General features: G+C 56.2%; 9 protein-coding genes across 9 annotated transcripts; 4 read left to right on the top strand and 5 right to left on the bottom strand.

The window, feature by feature from the left end:
* Nucleotides 1–2,717: 2,717 nt before the first annotated feature.
* On the bottom strand, nucleotides 2,718–3,576 carry VTJ04DRAFT_1995 (uncharacterized protein; the record flags this gene model as incomplete). The annotated part of the gene is made up of 3 exons (XM_069359743.1): nucleotides 2,718–2,789; nucleotides 2,846–3,416; nucleotides 3,473–3,576. 3 exons carry the CDS (start codon nucleotides 3,574–3,576, stop codon nucleotides 2,718–2,720), a joined length of 747 nt encoding a protein of 248 aa, XP_069224603.1.
* A 2,088-nt stretch (nucleotides 3,577–5,664) lies between these two features.
* Nucleotides 5,665–7,293, top strand: VTJ04DRAFT_1994 (uncharacterized protein; the record flags this gene model as incomplete). Its single annotated transcript, XM_069359742.1, has 1 exon — nucleotides 5,665–7,293. One exon carries the CDS (start codon nucleotides 5,665–5,667, stop codon nucleotides 7,291–7,293), a length of 1,629 nt encoding a protein of 542 aa, XP_069224602.1.
* Nucleotides 7,294–7,635: 342 nt separating this feature from the next.
* Nucleotides 7,636–8,069, bottom strand: VTJ04DRAFT_1993 (40S ribosomal protein uS10; the record flags this gene model as incomplete). Its single annotated transcript, XM_069359741.1, has 2 exons — nucleotides 7,636–7,928; nucleotides 8,012–8,069. 2 exons carry the CDS (start codon nucleotides 8,067–8,069, stop codon nucleotides 7,636–7,638), a joined length of 351 nt encoding a protein of 116 aa, XP_069224601.1.
* Nucleotides 8,070–8,774: 705 nt separating this feature from the next.
* VTJ04DRAFT_1992 (uncharacterized protein) lies at nucleotides 8,775–10,841 on the top strand (the record flags this gene model as incomplete). The annotated part of the gene is made up of 1 exon (XM_069359740.1): nucleotides 8,775–10,841. The coding sequence occupies one exon, from the start codon at nucleotides 8,775–8,777 to the stop codon at nucleotides 10,839–10,841; it is 2,067 nt and encodes a 688-aa protein (XP_069224600.1).
* Nucleotides 10,842–11,242: 401 nt separating this feature from the next.
* On the bottom strand, nucleotides 11,243–12,801 carry VTJ04DRAFT_1991 (uncharacterized protein; the record flags this gene model as incomplete). The annotated part of the gene is made up of 4 exons (XM_069359739.1): nucleotides 11,243–11,601; nucleotides 11,664–12,485; nucleotides 12,549–12,710; nucleotides 12,774–12,801. 4 exons carry the CDS (start codon nucleotides 12,799–12,801, stop codon nucleotides 11,243–11,245), a joined length of 1,371 nt encoding a protein of 456 aa, XP_069224599.1.
* Nucleotides 12,802–12,960: 159 nt separating this feature from the next.
* VTJ04DRAFT_1990 (uncharacterized protein) lies at nucleotides 12,961–15,423 on the bottom strand (the record flags this gene model as incomplete). The annotated part of the gene is made up of 4 exons (XM_069359738.1): nucleotides 12,961–13,139; nucleotides 13,289–14,422; nucleotides 14,493–15,181; nucleotides 15,290–15,423. The coding sequence occupies 4 exons, from the start codon at nucleotides 15,421–15,423 to the stop codon at nucleotides 12,961–12,963; spliced, it is 2,136 nt and encodes a 711-aa protein (XP_069224598.1).
* Nucleotides 15,424–16,031: 608 nt separating this feature from the next.
* On the bottom strand, nucleotides 16,032–17,344 carry VTJ04DRAFT_1989 (uncharacterized protein; the record flags this gene model as incomplete). The annotated part of the gene is made up of 3 exons (XM_069359736.1): nucleotides 16,032–16,057; nucleotides 16,122–16,291; nucleotides 16,353–17,344. 3 exons carry the CDS (start codon nucleotides 17,342–17,344, stop codon nucleotides 16,032–16,034), a joined length of 1,188 nt encoding a protein of 395 aa, XP_069224597.1.
* A 1,030-nt stretch (nucleotides 17,345–18,374) lies between these two features.
* Nucleotides 18,375–19,971, top strand: VTJ04DRAFT_1988 (uncharacterized protein; the record flags this gene model as incomplete). Its single annotated transcript, XM_069359735.1, has 4 exons — nucleotides 18,375–18,897; nucleotides 18,954–19,295; nucleotides 19,358–19,661; nucleotides 19,722–19,971. 4 exons carry the CDS (start codon nucleotides 18,375–18,377, stop codon nucleotides 19,969–19,971), a joined length of 1,419 nt encoding a protein of 472 aa, XP_069224596.1.
* Nucleotides 19,972–20,632: 661 nt separating this feature from the next.
* VTJ04DRAFT_1987 (uncharacterized protein) lies at nucleotides 20,633–21,226 on the top strand (the record flags this gene model as incomplete). Its single annotated transcript, XM_069359734.1, has 1 exon — nucleotides 20,633–21,226. The coding sequence occupies one exon, from the start codon at nucleotides 20,633–20,635 to the stop codon at nucleotides 21,224–21,226; it is 594 nt and encodes a 197-aa protein (XP_069224595.1).
* Between the last annotated feature and the right edge of the window lie 121 nt (nucleotides 21,227–21,347).

Genomic DNA, 21,347 nt, shown 5'->3' with positions numbered 1-21,347 from the left:
TCGAGGGTACAGCAGGGTTGTACAAGCTCTTCTTGCTACACATAAGGCCGATGTCAATGCCAAATGCGTGCTTGGTATGGCGCCATTGCACTTGGCCATTGACCAACCTGAATCCTCTGAACACGACTATCCAGGACAGAGTTGCCACTATGAAGATGGTGGGTCTTCGAAAAGTACGACGAAACCCTCTGGGTTCTCCTCAACGCACGCGGTGTCGACGTTAACGCTGAAGACAAGGACGGCTATACACCACTCATACTTGCAGCGAGAATGGACAATGAGCTTGCTGTCCAGGAGCTGCTTGAACATCAAAACGTCAATGTTAGGGCGGTCGACAGGAATGGAAGGACAGCTCTATCGTGGGCAGCCCAAACGGGGAACGGGTACATTCTTAGACTTCTGCTCACGCACGATCCCATGACTGCCGCTCTTGCCGATGTTTCTGGACGAACACCTCTGTCTTGGGCAGCTGAGTACGGAAGATTCGACGCAGTAGAGCTTTTCCTTGAACACAGCCCCGACACCGCAGAAACCCCAGATAACAATGGGTACACCCCATTGACTTGGGCAGCACGCTCCAAACATGCGAGCACCGATATTCTTCGACTTCTACTCGAAAGAAGTCCTACAATTATTCGCTCGGTCGACAAGTCGGGTCGCACGCCGTTGTCATGGGCAGCACAGTACGGAACATTGGACAAAGTTAAACTCCTCCTTCTTTACTACCCTGCAGCCGCAAACCTTCCAGATGAGTGCGGTCGGACGCCGCTATCCTGGTGTGCAGAACGAGGCGGACGAAACGGAATCATCGACAGGATGTCAGAAGACGAAACCGACGAAAGCTCAACAGATGGAAGCGAAAAAAAGATCGACAGATGGAGATGACGCGAGCTCGACAAGAGAAAGCGATGCGGCTACAATGAACCAGGACGATGAAACCGCAAAGATTGTACAGTTCATTTTAGAGACCCCGTTCCTGGATCCAGACGTGCCCGACAATCAGGGAAAGACTCCCATCATGTACGCGAGGGAAAACGGGAGACACTTCATGGTTGAGCTTCTAGAAAAACATCTTCGAGCACGGCCATTGCCCGCTCTGCAACAAAACGATGCAAATGTTCAATGGACACTCACCAACACAACCCGGGAGACCGACGCCACTGCAGATGCACCTCCCTCCGAGCCAGGCAGTCCCATGAGTGTTGACGAAGCCGAAGAACCCACCGAGGATTCCGCACTTCCTTCATGATAATAACACACAGTCTTCCGCCATGCTCTTGGGACAGCACCATTGTTGAAGTCAACCTGGAATTGTTGGGGCCTCGAGTGTCTGCGAAGGGTCTTCGAAGGCGCGGGGGAGTCTGGGACGGGTCCCAGACTCCAGGTAAGAGTATGGAACTTGAGACCACTCAGTGCATGGGAGTGAGCTGGCGTCCAAAAGTACAATGAACAACGGCTAAATAAATGGTAAGAGAACCCCGTCGAAGTGCACGAATCTCTTGAATAGTTCAATCTGACACAAACTTCAGCGTTGTCCATTTCATGAATGAATCGCGGGGATTGGAATCATTGACAGGTCCCTCGATCGGTTGGCAATATCTGTAACTCGCCGTCTGGACCAAGGAGTTGGGCGTTTTGGTTCTAGTTATCGTTCTTGTATGTACCAGGTCGGGTTTCTCCTGCGCTTGGTTGGCTGACGTTTCTGTGGTGGTTGGGCCATTTTGCTTGGGTACTGATGCTTTATTTTGTATGATGTTGTTTGATAATGCGTCGGCGAGTGTAATTCTGACTCGGAAATCTGGCCATTCATACGGAGTACTTGGAATGTCATTAAAACGTACGCATTATTTGGTTTCTATCACTTTGGTCAACAATCTTGGTAGACACGAAAAGGAGAGGTCCAGGGAATGGTTGAGACAGCAAAAACGAATCCCTTGGTGCTGCCATAGTCGGTGCGCCTTATATAGCGCCTCTGGCGTGTCACAACGGTCACGTCATCATGTCTGGAGCATGCTATGATGGACGGGATTCCCAGGTTCATAGAACTAGGTAGAGCTTGACTTTGTATTGAAGGCTCATATTGTTCATCTTTCCCGGTGTCTACAAGGCACGTTAATTATATTCTAAACCCTCTTTCTCTTGCATTTGTTTCTTTCCTTTTTTTCTTTCATTATTCTCCTTTTTCTCTTCTTTTATATTCTTTTCTTTCATTATTGTCTTCTTCTCTCTTTTCCTTTTCCTTTTCTTTTTCTTTTTTCTTCTTTTTTTTTTTTCTTGTTTTCCATTTTCTTTCTATGACTGTTGATCCCTGCACTCTAAAATTGCGCTGCGGGTAAAGGCCGCTCTTCGTTCCACCTTCTGCGCTCACCGGAGGGACTGAGTCAAAGACATATCTGGGTATTGTCAGATCTCTGGTATACAGCGTGTTCTAGACGTTGAGGGGTACATCATTGGGGTATACATGGCATAATAAATATGTGCCCAAATCCTCGCTTGAGCTGCAAGATCTGGTAGTCGTAAACATACCAGGGGCATTATTATCAACTTTTTTCTCATATGGCATAATCGGTTTGGGAATGCTCTACTCAAGCATATTATATCCATGGATTATCTACCAACCCTGAATGCCTAAATGCCATGATGATTTCACGACAGGATGCAATGCCCCAAAACCTTAACCAACATTAAACGGATGCAGTCATCGCCAGCTATACTCCTTACTCGCCGCGCCAGACCGGAGGGCCAGGGATCTTGTAGGTCTGGGGGATGGAGTGGTCGTTGATAGGAACCTGGGGGGTAGAGTTAGTATCATGCCTTAGCCGAACTCCAAATAGGCTTCACATACCCGAATGTTGGGATCGTTCTGGTTGCAGTAACCGGGAATGGCAGCCTTGTAAGACGCAGGGGGCTCCTTGGTGCCCGAGCCAGTAATCACAACCTGAGCGCACTCAGGGTACCACTGCGGGGCGTTGGCCTGGTGAAGGGCAATCAACTCGTGGCGGACAAGGTAGTTGCCCGGGGCCAGGTTCTTGGGGATGGTGCTGGTCCAGCCCTTGTTGCCGCCGACCAGCTTGGCGATCTCCCAGCCGGAGGGGCGCTCGGTGTCGAGGAACACGGTCTTGCCGTCGCCGTTGAAGCCGGCCTCGTCGATCTTGAACCAGCCCTGGCCCGAGCCGTCGCACGAGCTGAAGGCGCCGGGGCACTTGTACATCCAGACGAGGATGGGGCCCTGGCTGTGCGTCCACTGCTGCCAGATGGCGGTGATGTTGTCACCTGGAGCAGCCGGGGCGGACTGCGTGGCCGAGCGGCCGCCGTTGCAGCGGAGCTTGGGGTCGGTGGCGGAGTAGATGGGGTCGTAGGTCGACCATTGCCACTGGATGGTGTTGGGGGTGGTGGACGGGGCGTAGCCGTTGTAGCTGATGTATGTGTTAGTGAATGAGCTGCCTGAGTTCGCTTCCACGAAGTTACCTACCCAGGATAGTTCTGGCCGGCAATGACGTAGCTGGTCACGGCACCGTGGGCGGCGGCGCCGGTGGCCAGGAGGACGGCCGAGCCGATGACCGAGTTCAGGAGCATCGTGACTGGTTGGCTAACTGACACAACAAAAGGACTTGTCGTGCTGGGTTTTGGGTCAGGACTGCAGAGCCAAGCGAGCTGGGAGGTGAACCCAAGAGGATGTGGTGCAACACCATTTTTATATTCTGGTCTTCTCGTCGTCTTTCTCCACACCCCACGTCATGCCGGCAGAAGCATCCTCGTCTCCCCGGATTCCCCAGGTTTTCCTGCCGTGGTGGTGTCTAACGGCTGTCCGCTCACATTTGCCGGATAATATCGAGCCGCGTTAGGGGGCTATAACAGCGCGCCGTTTATCCGTGAAGCTTAAATTGCCAGCCACCCCGGACTCCGGAGAATGGTGGACCACCACACACTAGCAGGAGTCCCCATAGTGACATTTGATTAAAACAGTGAGCACGCGCGCGGTTGGGTTTCGCGGTGGTCGTACTTCCGTGCCGAATGCCGGAGGGGGAAAAGGCCCGACGTTGGGCACGTTGTTGCTGTCACCACGATACGTATATAAATTGCGTGCTGGACATGACACATTCCGCTTTGAGAAAAATATGAAATCGGGTCGGCATTGCGTTACGCTGACATGCACACATCCTCCGTGCTTCCTGTTTGTTGTTGTTCATGAGAGTCGACATCTTGGGCAGTTCCGAGATCTGCGACTCAAACCAAGATTAAGGAGCGGGTATGCATCCAGGGTTTGGTCTAGCAGTGATGCCTGACCGGGTTACAGAATCTTTCCTATCAAGTTGGGTGTGGTAGATGGAACGCTATCTTCCTTGTCTCGACCGCGATGTTTGGTTGGACTCATCGTCCATGGTAGTCCAGCTTGCGTATGAAGTGCGGGATTTGGTTCCACATGATGCTGGAAACCTCGTTCTCGTGTATAAGCCTGACTCGAGGAACATTATATCAAGGATCTTCGACATTCCCGCGCTTCCATCGCGGCAAAGATTGAACTGAAGGCAAGAGCTAGGATTCAACACAGTATCGCGCCCTATGCCTTGAACCCAAAGCCGGTGCCGTAACCAAGAGGAGTGGAGAGGGGGATTTAATCTGACGGCCAATTCCAAACACCCTGCTTGGCCGCTAGGAGGTTCCACGTATGAGTGTGGGAGAGGTCTCCAGCATGGATTGCATGAAGTCGCAAATCTTTTCAGACTCATTGATGATTTCTACATTCACATACTTCGTACAATGGCTTTTTCTTTTACATAGTATCATGCCACAGACAAGCCTGAAAACGAGCGGATAACTTTCTTAGTCTTTCACTCTTTCTTATCTTCCGCTCCCCCCCCCCTTCCCTTTACTCTTTTCTTTCTTCTTTCTTATTTTGTTCCTTTTCCCTTTCTCATGTCTTTCCTTTCATATTCTTTTCTCTCCTTACCGCATTTCCTTTTTACTGCCTTTCTTCTTTTGTATTGTTTTCTTCTTTTTCTCTCTTTTTTCTTTTTGTTTTGTCCTGGTTTAATTAGACAAGCCTTTGTTCCCAATATTTGTCGTCGAAAAGCGCTGGACACCAATGACCTAGATCTAAGGTGTTGGCTCTCTATCTTTGTAGTTACTATTTATCCTTTGTAGATCCTGAGGTTTAGATGAACATAGTGCAGTCTGAGGTGGACAAACTGATGCGTATTACCTCGAGCAAATGCTTTCGCGAAAGTAAAACGAACCTCAAAGCTAAAGACGGCACAGATAATACAGAAACCGAGGCCGTCGAGAAAAACGCCATCACATCCAAAGCCCTGCCTTGTTCGACAAGCACCCTGTGAAATGTACCCATATCCCGGAGCCCCGAGAGCTTGGGCCGAGTCTCCACCCGGATGCGGGGACTCGGGTGATTGTGGGTCCAGGAACGGGTCCGATTCGCTCCGTTGCAGGGCCGCAGTTGTCCGTGGACATCTGATTGCGCTCGGCGACGGCCGCCTCCAACCGAGGTTCAAGCTCCACCCCTCCTCACTCCTGAGAACACCACCACCAACCCCCTCACTACCTACTAACCTCCCCTCCTTCGGGACTTCCTTTCGCTGTCCGCGCGGTCGTGGGCTGGGCAGGTTGTGATACCGGACGAGCGCGAAGAAAACTTCTTTGAGAAAAAAAATGACCCGGGCACTTCGTGCTGCGCGTCCTCTCGCGCTCGCTGCGTCTCGCTGCGCATCCTCAGCCGCAGCCCCTATTCGGTCCCTCTGCTTCCTGCAGCAGCGCCCAGTCACGCCCGCGACCAAGGCCAATTCACAACCCGCCGGTCTTCCTCGTCGCTTCGGGACTACCGCGGTCCGCGCAACAGACAAAGACACAGAGGATGTCCCTCCTGCAACAGCTGACAACACCCGGGATTTCCCTCCTGATTACCTGCCAACCCCGGAGGAACTCGCCAATCCAGACACCACGCCCGAGGACCCCAGTAAGCCTCTCAAGTATCGTCGGACATCCAGGGATGGTGTCGTCAGATGGGACAGGTCCTTCCTCCGCTTCCGTTACCACGATGAGGACTGGGACGACGAAGTTGTCTTCTCGACGCTCTGGCTGCGAGATTCTTGCGAATGCCCACGCTGTGTTGATCCGCATTCGGGTCAAAAGACCTTTTCCACGACCGACCTGCCGCTTGTCCCGGCTCTCAAGGATGCCATCATTACGCCAGGCCGGCATCTCCAGTTGACCTTTGCCGCGGACCCGGTCAGCGGAGGAGAAGACCACGTCGTCGTGTACCCTTATGAGACCATTCTCGATTGGCGCACCGCCGGTGGACGCTGGAACCGTTATGGCTTCACCTCCAACAGGCCCGAGAACATCCCCTGGGACAAGGCTTCCTACACCGAGCTGCTAGCCAACGGCCGGTGCCGGGTGAGCTACAAGGATTGGCTCAACGACGACAAGGTCTTCTTCAACGCCCTCAAAGACCTGTCCCAGACAGGCCTCATCTTCGTCACCGACGTTCCCCAAGACGAAAAGTCCGTCGAGCACATCGCCACCCGCATCGGCCCGCTCATGTACACCTTCTACGGCTGGACCTGGGACGTCAAATCCAAACCGCAGGCCGAAAACGTCGCCTACACCAACGTCTTCCTCGGCCTACACCAGGACCTGATGTACCACGACCCGATTCCCGGCCTACAACTCCTCCACTGCCTCGCCAACGACTGCTCCGGCGGCGAGTCGCTCTTCAGCAACGGCCTGCGCGCCGCCTACGAGCTCAAGATCAACGAACCGGGACACTACGACGTCCTGCGGCACCAGCAGGCCTGGTTCGGCTACCGGCGCAACGGTAACCACTACTTTGCGCGGCGCAAGACCATCGCGACCACCCTCGACGGCTGGCCGACGTCGGTGGCCTGGGCGCCGCCATTCCAGACCACCTTCCCCCTGACCACGACCAAGAAGCAGGCCGACGCCATCCGGCGGTGGCGCATCGCGGCCAAGAGGCTGCAGGAGGTGATGGAGCAGGAGCGCAACGTGTTCGAGATCAAGATGAAGCCTGGGGAGTGCGTCATTTTCGACAACCAGCGGGTGCTGCACGGTCGGAGGGAGTTTGATGCGGGCAGCACGGGCTCGCGCTGGCTTAAGGGCGCGTACATCACCATGCAGGCGTTCCAGGCTGCGCAGACGCGCATGGTGGAGCATTGGAAGGAGACGGGGAGGGAGGTGCCGCCGCCGAAGGTGACGTATCAATGGTCGGAGAACTATGTGCGGGAGAGGATGGAGGAGTTGGATGCTCAAGCGAAGAGTTAGAGGAGTGATAGGGAGGTGGCTAGCCAGGAGTTAATGTAGGTGTGGATATCGGCTGATAGACGGGGTCTGCATACAGAAGATATCCCCCCATCTTGTACATAGCGCCGAACATAAGCGTGGCATACACATAAGAGTCATGGCCATGGGAGACAAATCACGATCTCAAGACACATGTCCGGGAGAACGGAGTCAATTGCTAACTACGCTGGCTCGGACACAAGGTCGCGCGCCTTTCCAACCCGGAGCTCCACGAGGCCAAGCCTCTTCAGCTGCCTGACGCTCGCTCTCCCTCGGCCCCCATTTTGTGGTTTGTCATTTTTGTTGTTTTCCAAAGTCGACCATTTAAGCCGCAATGGTAACCTCGACCTCGACGCCAGCCTCGATATTAATAATAATCTGCTTGACGATCTCGGTCGGGGCAGTCAGGTCGATGAGGCGCTTGTGCACGCGCATCTCGAACGTGTCCCAGGTCTTGGAACCCTCACCGCAAGGGGTCTTGCGGGTGGTGATCTTGAGGCGCTTGGTGGGCAGGCGCACGGGGCCCTTGACGCGGAGGTCCTTGTTCTTGGCGCGCTCAATCAGCTCAGCGCAGACCTTCTCGAGGGCGGCGACCTTGCGGGAGGTGAGGGTGATGCCTGGTGAGGGGAGAAGAAGTGTTAGTTGGGTCCGGTTCATGCCGGGGGTCGTGAAATGGTGGTTTTGCGGAGGGGAGACGAACGGATCTTGTGGACCTTGGGGGCCTCGCCGAAGTCCTTCTCAGGCTTCTGGTACGACATTTTGGCGGATGGTGTTGGGGGACCGAAAGATCGATGATGTAGACTGGGTAGAGCGAGGTGCCTTCACGACTCGAACGCGGTGATCAGCTGGAAAAAGTTAGCGAGAACTGGGCAGACTTGGTGCTGGGAATGCCATTGGGGCAATGTAACGACGGCGCAACAGAAGAATATGGGTTACCATACCTGTTCGGCAAAGTGATGAAGGCGAGCAGCAGTTCCTGGTTGAGGTTGAGGATTGTGGTGTGTGGTTGAACTTTTTCCCCAATTTTGAAATGGTGGATGTTGGTGGGGAGAATTCTTGGCGAGGGTTGACAGTGTACGCCCCACATGGGTTTGTGGCGCAGGTCCCTTTCCGTGGCTTGCGCATCATGCTGGGTCCCACTTACCGCGTGGGCCCTTGCAGGCGGCCGGTCAATGACACATCCGGCAAACGTCAGACTTCCAAACATGGAGGGGCAAAGGTGCTACAAGACGGCCACATAAGATCAAGGTAACCATGGCTGGAACAACATAAAAATCTCATATTGCCTCTTCTCCTGACCCAGGCGTTATCTCTCCCATCAACAGCGCGTTCTGCGCATTCGCCCTTCCTCAGGTGGCGATTTTTGCAGGCATTCGACTCCCTTGGAACTCCCGTCCTCAACTTCATTGATTCTTGGCAACTCGACCACTTGTAGAACAACAACCCCACGACAAATCGACAACATGACGTCCACACTACCTTCGTTCGCCTTATTTCCCATCACCGACTGGAGAGACCAGGTATCTCCAGATGACTGGGTAGCCTGCCTGAAAGCATGGATCGCCCTCATTTCGAGCCATCTCTCGCTGCCCGACTCCGAGTTCGCGAGTCTCTCAGTCAAAGACGAAAGTCTCCAAGCCTTTCTCACGTCATTCACCAAGGAGGTCGCAGCTGGGGGTATTAACATCCTCGGGCCATCCCCATCAGCAAAAAGGTTGCTCAAAGACTGTTATACCCTCACTTCGAGGTTGCTTCAGTCCCCTACTCCGCCTCCCGAGCTTGCCCAGTGGGAGTTCCTCGCCGATGTGAGCCGGGTCTATGGCAAGAAGAAGGCGGAGGCCCTTCTGGGTGGACTGTCAAAAGCCTCTCAAGATGGACTAAATACTTCTCTCTCGGCTCTGAAGAAGTTCCTTGTCAAGAACCTCGATGCTGGGCTTGATGGGGACCTAAAGGCTGTGGAGGAGCGGTTAGGGAAGGTTAACGAACTCATTCACGTGTCACCACCAGTCGCGGAATTCTTCCTTGCCGGCAGTGATTTCGTCGATGGTCTCATCAATTGTTACAAAATCACGAATCTCCCACTCCGGAGAGTCCTGATCGTCACAACCTATCTCTGCCTCATCGGTCTCGCTGAGGGCCAGAAGATGTCTGCACTGACAGATCATCTCTACTCTCTCAAAGCTGCTGCCGACGCACACAAGGCCGGCCCTCTTAATGTCAACGACTCCTTGGTCGCGGAGCTGGTAACATCCACACCACTCATCCAACGCCTTCGCCGCCAGCTTGAGCAGTCCGGCGCCCCGTCCACTCGCACCAAGTCGGTGCTCACCCAGCTCGAAGCTTTCAAGAAGCCCGGTGGCGGCATGACCAAGCCGAAGCGGCTCATCAAACGCAAGCTCGACAAAGGCAAAGGTATCGCCGACTTCGACGCCGCCGAGGCCGAGCACGAGAAGAACCTGCACCTGATGAGCCAAATCTCCCAAATCCAAGACCTCTTTCCCCACCTCGGGGCAGGCTTCATCGCCAAGCTGCTCGCCGAGTACGATTCCAACACCGAAATCGTCATCGCCCACCTCCTCGACGATTCTCTTCCCCCTCATCTCCAATCTGCCGACCGCTCCGAACCACTCACCCACACTTCCTCCGCCTCCGTTCCCAAACCAAGACGTGACTCCCTCGTCCCCCGGCCCACTCCACCCCTTCATCACTCCCCAGGCCTTGTCCCTTCCAACGCAGCCGGAGAAGCCGACGACGACGAAGACCTCGCCCTCCTCACCTCCTCCCGTCTGCACATCGGCAAAAAGCCCGGCGACGCCGATGCCCTCCTGCGGAATCGCTCCGCCGCGCCCAGCAAGGCCGCCATCCTCTCCGCGCTCGCCGCCTTCGACTCGGACGACGACGAGCGCGACGACACGTACGACGCGGCCGACGTCGGCGGTGCGGTGGACGTGGCGCGCACCGACGCCGATCGGTTGGTCATCGCCGAGGGTCCCTCGGCCGTCGCTACCCCTGGCGCGGGTTCCGGGCTGTCGGAGAGTGTGGAAGCGGCGTTGTTCAAGGCGTACCTTGCCCGTCCGGGGACGTTTGCGCGTGACGCGGGCGCGAGGCAGAGCAAGGAGCGCGCCGCGCTGAGAGAGGAGACGGGAATGACGGATGAGGCGGTCGAGGGGTGGGCTGTGATGCTGGAGCGGGACGAGAAGAAGAAGAAGAGGTTGATGGCGCGGTATGGGGAGTTTACCGGGGAGCAGGTGGAGTTGGAGCGAACCTCGTGGAGGGCAGGGATGGATGAAGGAGAGGAAGACGATGGAGAAAGTGGGAGTGGCTCCGCTGGACCGAGTAGGGGACGCGGCGGTCGTGGTGGTGGTCGCGGGAGGGGAAGAGGTCGTGGCCGAGGAGGAGCGGCAACGCCCCCTGCTGACTCGGATTTGGCGAGGCGGAGGAAGGAGGCGCACAAAGGCAGCAGGGCAAACCATAACCGGCGGGACCAGCACGCGAGGAAGATGGCGAGGGCTGGTGGCTTTGCTGGATAGACATCTCGCTGAGGCCAGGGATTTTATGTTGGTCGTAAGCTGAGGCGTAGAAGTTCCTAGAATAGACGCCATGACCAAGCAAGACTGGAACGCAACACAATGATCGGTGCTACGTGAGTTCCACGAAGCGACTTCGTCCGAGGAGCCACATGATGCACATGACATGGTGTGCAAGTTAAGTGTATTGAGTCGAATACAACTAGACCTCGGGCAACAAACGGAAATAAATGGATTGAGATACTATGGACCAAGTCCTCCGGATCACCAGCCTTTCTATAAGCCCGCCGAAATCCAATCTAAATGCAGATTGTCCCACCGCAAACCAAAACGCCAAGTCTAACAAACCCTCCTCCAGCCCAGTTATTATAGACACAATGCATCATACAAAATCCTCTCCCCAATCAAGCAAAAGCGCCCACAGTCGCCATTAATACGGCGCCCGCCACAACCGCCAAATACGCTTTCACTCGTCTCCGGCCCTTCAAGGTCTGATAACTCTTTTCAGACAAGAAGTCCTCCGCCAGCAGCTGGACCAGTCCCGCAAACAGCAGCAGGCCGGACGAGATGGCGTTCATGAACCCAACCATGAGCAACCCCGTCTGGCTCATCGGATCGTAGAAGCGGTGGACGAACAGGCCAATTCCTTGGCCAATGGGCGTTGTGGTGCCGAACGCGAGGACCATCAGCCAGGGCCGGGGGGAGGAGCGCGGGAAGTGGAGGGCGGCGATGCGCGTGCCGAGGGCGAGGCCTTCGAAACATTCTGGAGGAATGGAGCGGTTAGCACTCGATAGTGAGGAGAGATGTTTGGATGAGAGAACGTACGATGAAAGGCAATGGCGATGAGAAACACGACAAACGCCGGCCCTGTCGCAACTGACAACGCCATGCCGATGAAGACGCTATGGAACAAGATGCCCGCCTCGAGGAGGACACATTGCAGCGTCATGCGCCGCTGCTCCTCAGGGCTCGGGATATGATGTAACGCAGGAAGACCGGGTTCATGCTTCTTTGGCCTCTGCGGAGCGTGATTCTGGCTTGGTTGCAGCTCTTGCAAGCTCAATTCGAGCTCTAGCGACTCGCGTCTTTCATCGTCGCTACTGCTTGTGCTTCGTCGTCGCAAATCATCATGCGATTGGCGCGTTGCATCCGGGTTGTTTGGGCTGAGCATGGGCGTCGAGCCCGGCAGAGGGGAGGCACCGGCCACGAGGCCCTCGGTTGCTTCGAGATCATCCAGGGCAATGCCGGACGGTCGCTCGCGTCGGGCGTGGTGGTGTTGGCCGGCGCTATGCGTGTGTCCTGCGGTGATGTGGCCGTTGGCGTTGTTGTCCTCCTCTTCATCATCTTCTTCATCCCAAGCGTGTGAGTGTGCATGGCTTGCAGCGCCGCGGGTTGTGAGGTAGGATTCGAGGGCAACAACGACGAGGGCCGAAACCATGGCAACTAAGCCGGCCAGTGGGCGGTAGCCCTCGCTGAAGAAATGTGGGAGGCATGGGTCGGTGAGGGAGGTGAAGGCCGTGGGGAGGAGGTGGACAAAGGCGGTCGCGAGCAGCACGCCGGTGCCGAAGTGTTGGCAGACAAAAAGGACGGTCCGTTGGCGTTTGGTTCCTTTGGTGAGGCGCTGCGAGAATAGCGGGAAACCACATGCTGGAAAAATGGAGTCAGTTAGTTGGGGTTGTGCGGTATGTAGTGGACGTGGTGTTGACGGACCTGCTGTGCTTACAAAGAGGATGAGAAACAAGGCGAAGACATGGATGCCGGTGTCGTAGGAGTCTTTCTTGCCGGAGCCACATGCAGGCCGGGTATGTGCATCATCGCGTCTCGAGAGTTCGTCGAGAAGCAGTTCTGTTGGTACCGAAGACCACTGCCGATCTGCGTGGCGGCCGGCATTAGACGTCATGGATGGTTGAAAGGGAGGTTCTGGCGGACACTTACCCTCGGCCCGTACCCCTAGCGGCTCCATTGTCACAGTAAAAATTGGAATGGCAATAGGAATCACTGCATCGTGTACCGATCGGAAATGTAATGATGAGGTGGCAGCTTGGAAGATTCGGGTATCATGCGCCGCGGCTTTGACAGCTTCGCTGAGGTGGTGTTGGGAGTGAACGGCTGCAGCGCGATGTCAAATGCATGTGGAATTGGTCCGCGCTGCCCGCGAATGCAGGAGCTGCCAAGAAATGCCCCTGCTGCCCAGGGTCCACAGCGGAGCCGAGACCGTCCAAGTTCCGGCGGCAGCATCCACCACCGGGCCGGGCGGGTCCGAGGGCCTCGGAGTGGGGCCGGCATACTTCCCGGGGTTGACTTGGCCATTGGAATCGACAAAATGTACGGTGTCAATGGTACCTCTACCTACTTGGAAACTGCCTGGTCCTCCTGGCATGCTTAAACCCAAGTTACAGTGTTCCTTGCTGCATCAAGGGCTTCAGGCGTCAGTGTCATTGAATATTCACCGTTCGTGCGGACGAGGCCAAGCCTCGTCACCTTTTCTGGTATCCCTCCTTGTTGGCCAGAGGCCTCGTCCGCCGGTGTCACAATGATAACAAAATGGTAACGCTCCGTTCCCGTGTAACTCGCCATAATCATGGCAAACAGTTTCATCTGCGTGACCCCTTCGGGAGACAGTCCGAAGCGGTAATCGTATTCAAGCTTGCCAACATCTCTACCGTCCTCGGTGAAGACCAGGACGCGATCCCGTCTTGGTCCTGTCGTCAACGCCGTGACTGGAATAATGGGGGCCTCAATGCGCAGCCAACCGCCACGAACGCGACCGAAGGGGTTGTGGACATCGACGTCAACCACGCATTCCAATACGCGTGCTAGAGGGTTGAACTCGCGGTAATGTGCCGTATAAACAGAGGAGTCAATGGATGCCCAAGACCATGACGGAGCGACGTATTCATCCGTGTTGGTAGGCTCACGGTCGAAAACGCCCCAGCATAGGCTCCGAATCATGTGAGGACCTCTCCAGATGCCCGCGGCATAAGCGCTGCCGTCGACGCTCATCCTAGCGGCGAATGAAGCTGCAATACCGGATAATGCGGGGAGTTTGTCGGATCGGTAAGTCAGTTCGCGGGAGGTGTATCTGTAGATGACCTGGTACCATCTGTCGAGCTCCACCAATTCCTCATCTAGATCCTCGACCTCATTCCGCCCTGGAGCCTCCACATGCTCCGTTACTCCCCCAGGTTTGATATGAAGGAACCGACGGGGCACCCGTAGACCCTCTTCAAATACCGTGCCCTGCACACATTCAAACCGGACCTGATCTTTGGCGAAGTGCACCAGCCGGGGTGAAAGTACACGTTCTTGAAATGTCCAGCCTCGAGAAGACAGAGGATCGTAAGGCATATTGATGGCAAGATTATGCTCCACATTTTGACAGGTGTCCAGTGGGGAAAGCAGAATCTTTGGTGGATGACCAGTGCCACCACGGGCAACGTTAATATGACAATAATCGATTTCGAGGTACGATCTCGACGGCCTGGAAAAGAAAAGACCACCTGCGCTATTCGAGGATCCCGCTGCCGAGATGGTCAGATACGCATTGGAATAGACATCGCCCATGCGTGCCGCCTCGCGCTCCCCTGGACATATGTCAGTCTGCCAATACTACTCGTGCCCTGCCGTTGAAGCATCTTTTTGGACGTTACGCACAGTCGTGAACATCATCCTGGATAATGCACAAACCATCGCCCCAAAGGTACCGGATTCCGAGGTAGCGGCAGAGAAAGATTGAGTCCTGGAACGTCTTTGGCAACGCAGCTACGTCGATGCCGCCTGGGGCCTTGCGGGATTCCAGAACAGCGCTTGTCGTCACGTATGATTTGTCACAATTTGTGCCCCAGCAATAGCTGAGCGCGGCATACCGGCCCCGGGTGCCCGGGGCCGGTTCGAGGAGACGGACAGACGCATCGCCGATCTCCAGAACCCTCGTGGGGAACTCGGCGTCAGCGCCGGCGAGGCAGCTGTGGTGCTCGTCACACTCGCGCACCCAGCGCTTGATTTGCTTCAGTGATCCATCGTCCAGAGGAGTGCCCAGAATGGGGCGACCCGTGAAACGGGTTGCGAGCGGGCTATCGTCGCTCCCGACGCATGCGCCAAAGATAGCCAGGACGAACAACCATTGGGGGTTGGATTTGCTCCGCGTGACGACCCAGAACCCGTCAGCCTTCATCTTAGCTCGGCCTTTTGTTTCTTGTGCATCCCCACCACGGCGGGTGAGGAATAACTGGAAGCTGGGATCACTTGGATCCCTTATCCAGTTGCGATCCGCGTTCGCGGCGAAGAAGTCTTCCTCCTCGGCCAGGCTCTCCAAAACTAGGTTGATTCGACGTTCGATCTCGCTGCAGAGGCCACAACGTTTAGTTGACCTCAAACTGGCGAGATCTGGGTGGTGTGGCAGACCAAGACACTCAGGGATCGGTGCGTGTTTTCCGGGTTCATGAACAAACCTCTCGCAGTCTGCCCCTGCGGATATCTGGATCGAGAAAGATGCGTCGGGAAAGGGAGGGAGATCATGGAATGGTATGGAGCGGCAGAGACTGCAGAGCGGTGCTCGGCGGATGTTGATGGTCGGAGGGCTCATAGGGACGAGATGCCCAGAATGCGAAGGACACTCACCCAGCCAGCGTCAAGATGACAGCAAAAAGGATGAACGAAAAGACCACGAGATGGACACCTGAAATGCGCAATGCAGCACGGATAGAAAACTAATAAGAGGTGATCCAACAGGATCTCAGGCACATTCAGGCTTTGCTGCCTAGAGGTACTAGCCGGGAGTTGGTCCCGGGGTTTCGTCTAAGCCCCGCCTCGGAGTGGCTCGGCGGTGAACGGGAACCCGACCAACACGGACACGGCACCGGCCAGTGACCCGCCCGTGCCGCAGGGTATGTGCATACATATAACAAGGATGTCTCTTCAAGAGATACGCCCGGTTAGGCTTGGGATGGTGGTTGCGAGGATGATACTACATGTGAGAAGTTGAGAGTTCACAATGAGAATAAGGTCTCAAAAGCAAAAGGTTAAGGTCCAGGAAGGATGTTTCTTTGCTAATCAAGTCATAACTCATCACCAGGTCCTGCGATCTACTAATTACATCCGAACCTGGGAGATACCTCGCAGATCACATCATATGCGCCATCAATATGCCGCCGAATTCTCACGCCGCTGCCGATAACCGCCTATCCTACCCCCTTACATAACGAAGAGCAGGTTGGTATCTGTGAGATTGTCAGCATGCTGCTCTGAGAGGTGATGGCCCGCAATTGAGAAAAGAAAACATACCCAACGGGTGACTGCACGAAAGCTGGGGCTTCTGAGAATAGTTCTCCTCAAGCAGGTCACGGATGTTGTTGAGAAGCTCAATATAGCTCTGCTGGGGCTTCTTCCTGAGCGAAGTGATGAACGCCCATGACATGGCACCGGTAGCCTGGTTCGAAATGTTGGCATCGGCGCTGAAGGGTGTGGTTAGCCAAAGCAATAAACCTGCCGGACTTGTGGGATAGAAGAACATACGAAGTCTGATCATCCTTGCTGCCACTCCACATGACGACGTCGGCCGGGGACGTCTTGGTACGCTTCGTGTGCTCGTAAGCGTCATTTCCGCGGAGAGCGGTCTTCGCGAAACTAAACACGGTCGAAGCGACAGCACCGAGATCACCACGAGCGTAGTGACCCACGGCCTCGAGCAGGCCTGACGCGGCCTCCTTGGCCAGGTTGGGCTCCTTAAGAAGGCCCTTGGTGTTGTAGACGTAGGGTAAGTCGAGGACAGAGCCCGAGTGGCACGAGTCGAAGACGGCAGTCAAGCGCACACCAGCCTGCAGCGGTCTGACAACGTGGTAGTGGATCTCGTCGTCGACGATGTGGCCGGCTTCCTTAAAGTCGACCGGGTAGATCACCTCGTCGTAGCCGTCCTCCTCGTCACCATCCTCGTCTTTGGTGCGGCCGCCGTGGCCAGAGTAGTGCAAGAAGAGGGCATCGTTGGGCTGGGCGTCAGCAACGAGCCACTGCATGGCACGGATGATGTTGTCCTTGGTCGGCCTCATGACGGGGTCGCTCTGGTCGTCGGTCAGGATGACCATGTCCTCGCGCTTGTAGCCGTGGAACTCCTGCAAGAATGCCGAGATGTTCTTAACATCGTTCAAGCAGCCGCGAAGTTCGCCCTCTTGGCCGAAGTAGTTGATGCCGATGAGGAGGGCCTTGCGCTTGCCGGTACACTTGGAGTACTGGAAGGTGTAGCCCTGGGGAGCACCGTGGCCGAACTCTTGGGCGCCAGACGGCGGGGGCGGGGCCGAGCTCCCGGGACCGGCACGGTTGCCATGCCCGCTGCCGCCGCTGGATGTGGGATAGCCGTAGGTGTCAAGGCCGGCAGGTGGTGGATGAGGCGGGCGTTGGTATTGGCGTTGTTGAGGAGCCGGAGGGGGAGCACCGTAGCCACCGGGAGGAGCACCGTAGCCGTGGCCACCAGAGCCAGGTCCGTATCCTTGGCCGGGGTATCCGTACGACATCGTGAATGAGGTCAGCGCGGTGGTGATTGTATCTAGGGAGTGAGGAGATGCAGAGAGAGGAACAGCACGTCGGTGTGGTTGGAATGATGAGTTGACAGCCAGAGGAAGAAAACTGAGTGAATCAGTAGGTGCCCGAGAGTCTGGCACCCTTACTTCAATCTTGTGGAACTGCTTGGGTACCGGGTACGGCTGGCCCGACCTGCTCCAGCAGTCTCCGATGGGATGGACAACCAACTCGACCTGAAAGACCCCGCCTCACCTGGCAGGACCCCTCCATCCGTTCCTGAATGTCGCCAGGCTGGGCGGGGTTCATCCCAGCTGAGCGAGGCACCAGAGCACTGGGCAGGCAAGAGCGGAGGGGCTGCTCAGCTGTCCAATCGTCCGTCGCGACTGCCGGACATGCCGCTATCGTGGTGGCTAACGTTATCGTCAGACGCCATACCGCGCGTCTGCCGAGACACATGTGCGGATGCTATGGTGGGGTTCCCATGCCTCGTCCCATTCACGATCCTCCCAATCTTTCAATGAATCCAAACCCAACTTCTCCATCGAGCCCGCTTGGCTGCATGAGGCCAGCAAAGCAAAGCGAAAGGTGAACAATTGAAGAGCATCGTGTCAGGTCTATCAAGGTCCATCGCGGTCCACACTTGGTCCACTGCTGTGACACGCTTCCTGTTTCGGATGAGGGGGGAGGGGCTGATGTTGAAGAGAGGGGATCGCGGGGCACACATCCACACCCGACGTTGGGTTGCAAGGCTACTGCAGTGTTGTTGCTGCTGCCACGGGCGGTTGCGTGGTCGGCGGCCTCAGCTCGGACAGCTACCTTGCCTTACACCTCATGCATGGATGAGGGGTTTCACCGTTTCGCAATCAATCTGGCGCCTTGAGTCCACCTTCATTTTTTGTCGATACAAACCCCAAATACATTGAGTCGTCGTCTTCTTGACGGCAAAGCGACTCGGGTCGAATCCTCTTCGTTGACCACCGGTACCCTCGCTAGGCTTGGTCGTTCGCACCTCCTGCATCCACCATGTCCTTCTTCAAGAAGCTCGAGAAGTTCGCCGACGGCCTCACCGACGACCTCCAGAAGCTGGGCCTCGGCGACAAGAAGTCCTCCTCCAACCGCGATCAGCAGCAACCCTCTCCTCAGCCCCAGGGATATGGCCAGTACGGCCAGCCTTATGGAGGCAGCCAGTACCAACCTCCGCCGCCCCAGGGCGGATACTATCCGCCTCAGCATCATTCGCCACCGCCTCCGGGTGGCCAAGGGGGATACTATCCTCCTCAACAGGGACACTATCCCCCGCCTCAGCAAGGTCACTACCCTCCGCCCCAGGGTCAATATCCTCCTCCGCAAGGACAGTACCCTCCCCCTCAGCAGGGCTACTACCAGCCGCCGTCGCCGCAGCCACCTTACCCCGGTCAAGCTCCCTACGGCGCACCACCTCCTCATGGCACGCCGGCTCCTCCTCCGTACAATCCACCTGCCGACAAGCCTCCCATTCCTGCCGGCTGGATCCCGCAGTGGGATCACGAGTACCAACGCTGGTTCTGTAAGTCTTGTTCACTCCCCGTGAGACCAAGATGGATAACTAACCCTCCCGCTTAGACGTAGAGGAAGCCACCGGCCGCTCGCAATGGGAGGCCCCGGGCTATGACCACTCTGCTACTCGCGGCCACGGCGGCCCCGCTCCCGGAGGCTACGCGCCTTATGGCGCTCCTTCCCCGGGCTATGGTGCTCCTCCCCCTAGCTATGGTGGCCACGGTTATCCTGGGGGCTACGGTGGCGGTCACTACGATGCTCATGGCGGCCACGGTGGTTATGGTGGTCATGGTGGTCATGAAGAGGAGAAAAAGAAGAAGAAGAGCGGCAAAGGCAAACTGCTCATGGGCGCCGCGGCCGGTGTGGCCGTTGGTGCCGTCGCCGGTGCTGCCCTCGCTCACGAGCTCCGTACGTATCCCGAAATGTGACTGCCCCGTATGACGGATGCTAACTATCATCTTCAACAACAGACGAGGGCTCCTCCTCCGACGAAGAGGGACATCACCCCGTTGCGGCCCCCGCCTACTCTACCACCACAGTCGAGCACCATTACTACTACAACCAACCTCCTCCTCCGCCTCCTCCTGCCGAGGAAGGCTCTTCCTCGGATGAGAGCGACAGGGAGAGCGCTCGCGAGTCACTCGAGGAGGCACGTCGGGAGTACGAGGAAGCACTGGAGGATGCCCGCAGCTCGTCGGCCAGCAGCAGCGACATTGAGCGGGCCCAGGAGGCCTACGAGGAGTATCAGGAGGAATACGAGGAATACCAGGAGGAGTATGAGGACTAGAGGTTCTCTGGGAAGTATCCAAGTTGTGCATTTTCTGAACTGTCCAGGGAGGATGGAGAGGGGATGAAGTACGTTGAGACTCGCCTTGAGTACCAAGAGAGCAATGTCGCGGTCGAGGAGGTGGTCCACGCAGAGGTCCATGACCGGCACGGCCATGAGGTGGGTCATGAGGAACACTATGAGGACTTCGAGTCGTATGAATATTATGAGGAGCGTGATGCGTACGAGGCATACGAGGAGTATGAGGCGTATGAGGAGCACGAGGAGTGCGAGGCATGGGGTTACGACGATTTTTAAGGTCGTTGGGGACCTGGAGAGAATCATCTTAGGGGCTCTGTAGAATTGCTTTTTCTGGATGAGTTATCTGAATAGAGAGCAGGCCACAGCGCGGAACTCATCAATATTCCGGGGTGTTGAAGATGGTCGTGAGGGTCATGACTTTGTCCTCGCTCGCGCCTTACCAGTAGACTGAGAGCAAAGACCATGGTAGAATGAACATTTGGTGGCGCCCGTGCTGGATTTTCACGTTAATACCGCAGTCAGGGTAGCTGATGCCCCTTGCTGTTATTTACTTTATGGAGGTTGTCATCGCATGCCGTACTGAGGATGGTTTGAGTTTGACACCAAGCAACCGGATAAAGCGCCGGCGGGTAAAACTCCGATCCGGCCCAGCCTGCGGATGAGGCTCCCCGAGACGGCAATCAACGATGTATTGCACACGCTCGGCTCAATTCGCCCCGGATGGTGCAACGTCCTTGATAGTAACCGTCTCATTGATGGGACGGCCAGATATCAAGAAACGGGCGGGGGGAAGGGCAGTTGGGTTTTTAACATCACCTATGGTACGACAGTAGAATGCCTGTTGGAGCACTCTTACCTCTCTGCAACACAAACAACTACGTAGACACCAACCACATAGCAAACACGTTGGAAGGAGAATCACGTCAGGGAATACACAATGGCAATCGAACCCGTCGTCCCCGAACCAAACCTTAACCAGAAACGGGTTCACGGACATGGACACGGACATAGCCATGGACACGAGCACCACCACCACGGCCCCAACGAACACTGCCTCCGCATGGCCATCCGCGAGGATGGCACGCCGTGGTGGACGGCCTTCCCCGAACCGCGGTCCGTCGCGCCACGCCTGGATCCCGAGGACGTGTACCGCCTGCTGAAGGAACGGGAAGGACTAGGCTCGGAGGCGGACTTGGCATCGTCGGGCACGGAGTCATCCAGCGCCGGCACCGGGACCCAGACCGGGACCGAGGAGGGTCTTCCTGGAGATGTGTTACTCGTCGACACCCGCCGGACGGATTGCACGGGAGGAACGGTGCGCGGGGCTATCAATTTGCCTGCGCATAGTTTCTATCCGACGAGAGGGGTGTTGTATGATCTGTGCAAGAGGGCGGGGGTGAAGACGGTGATTTTCTATTGTGGTGAGTTCCTTAAGACTTGGTTCTTATGGCCTCTATCTCTCCCATCCCGTGGAAGCCGCCTGCCTCACTACCCGATTCTATCTGCGACTGCCATTCTGCGAGATTTGTAAATGCTGACATGCCTGGCCCCACCAAAGCTTCCTCACTTGGACGAGGACCTCGCTGCGCAGCCTGGATGCAGGATTATGTCGACGAAGTCGGCGGAGACCTTCAATGTCGCGTGCTTAACGG

Source organism: Mycothermus thermophilus (assembly GCF_041956435.1).
Source record: "Mycothermus thermophilus strain CBS 625.91 unplaced genomic scaffold VTJ04scaffold_1, whole genome shotgun sequence".
Taxonomy (NCBI): domain Eukaryota; kingdom Fungi; phylum Ascomycota; class Sordariomycetes; order Sordariales; family Chaetomiaceae; genus Mycothermus; species Mycothermus thermophilus.
This window is presented reverse-complemented; position numbering and strand designations above follow the sequence as displayed.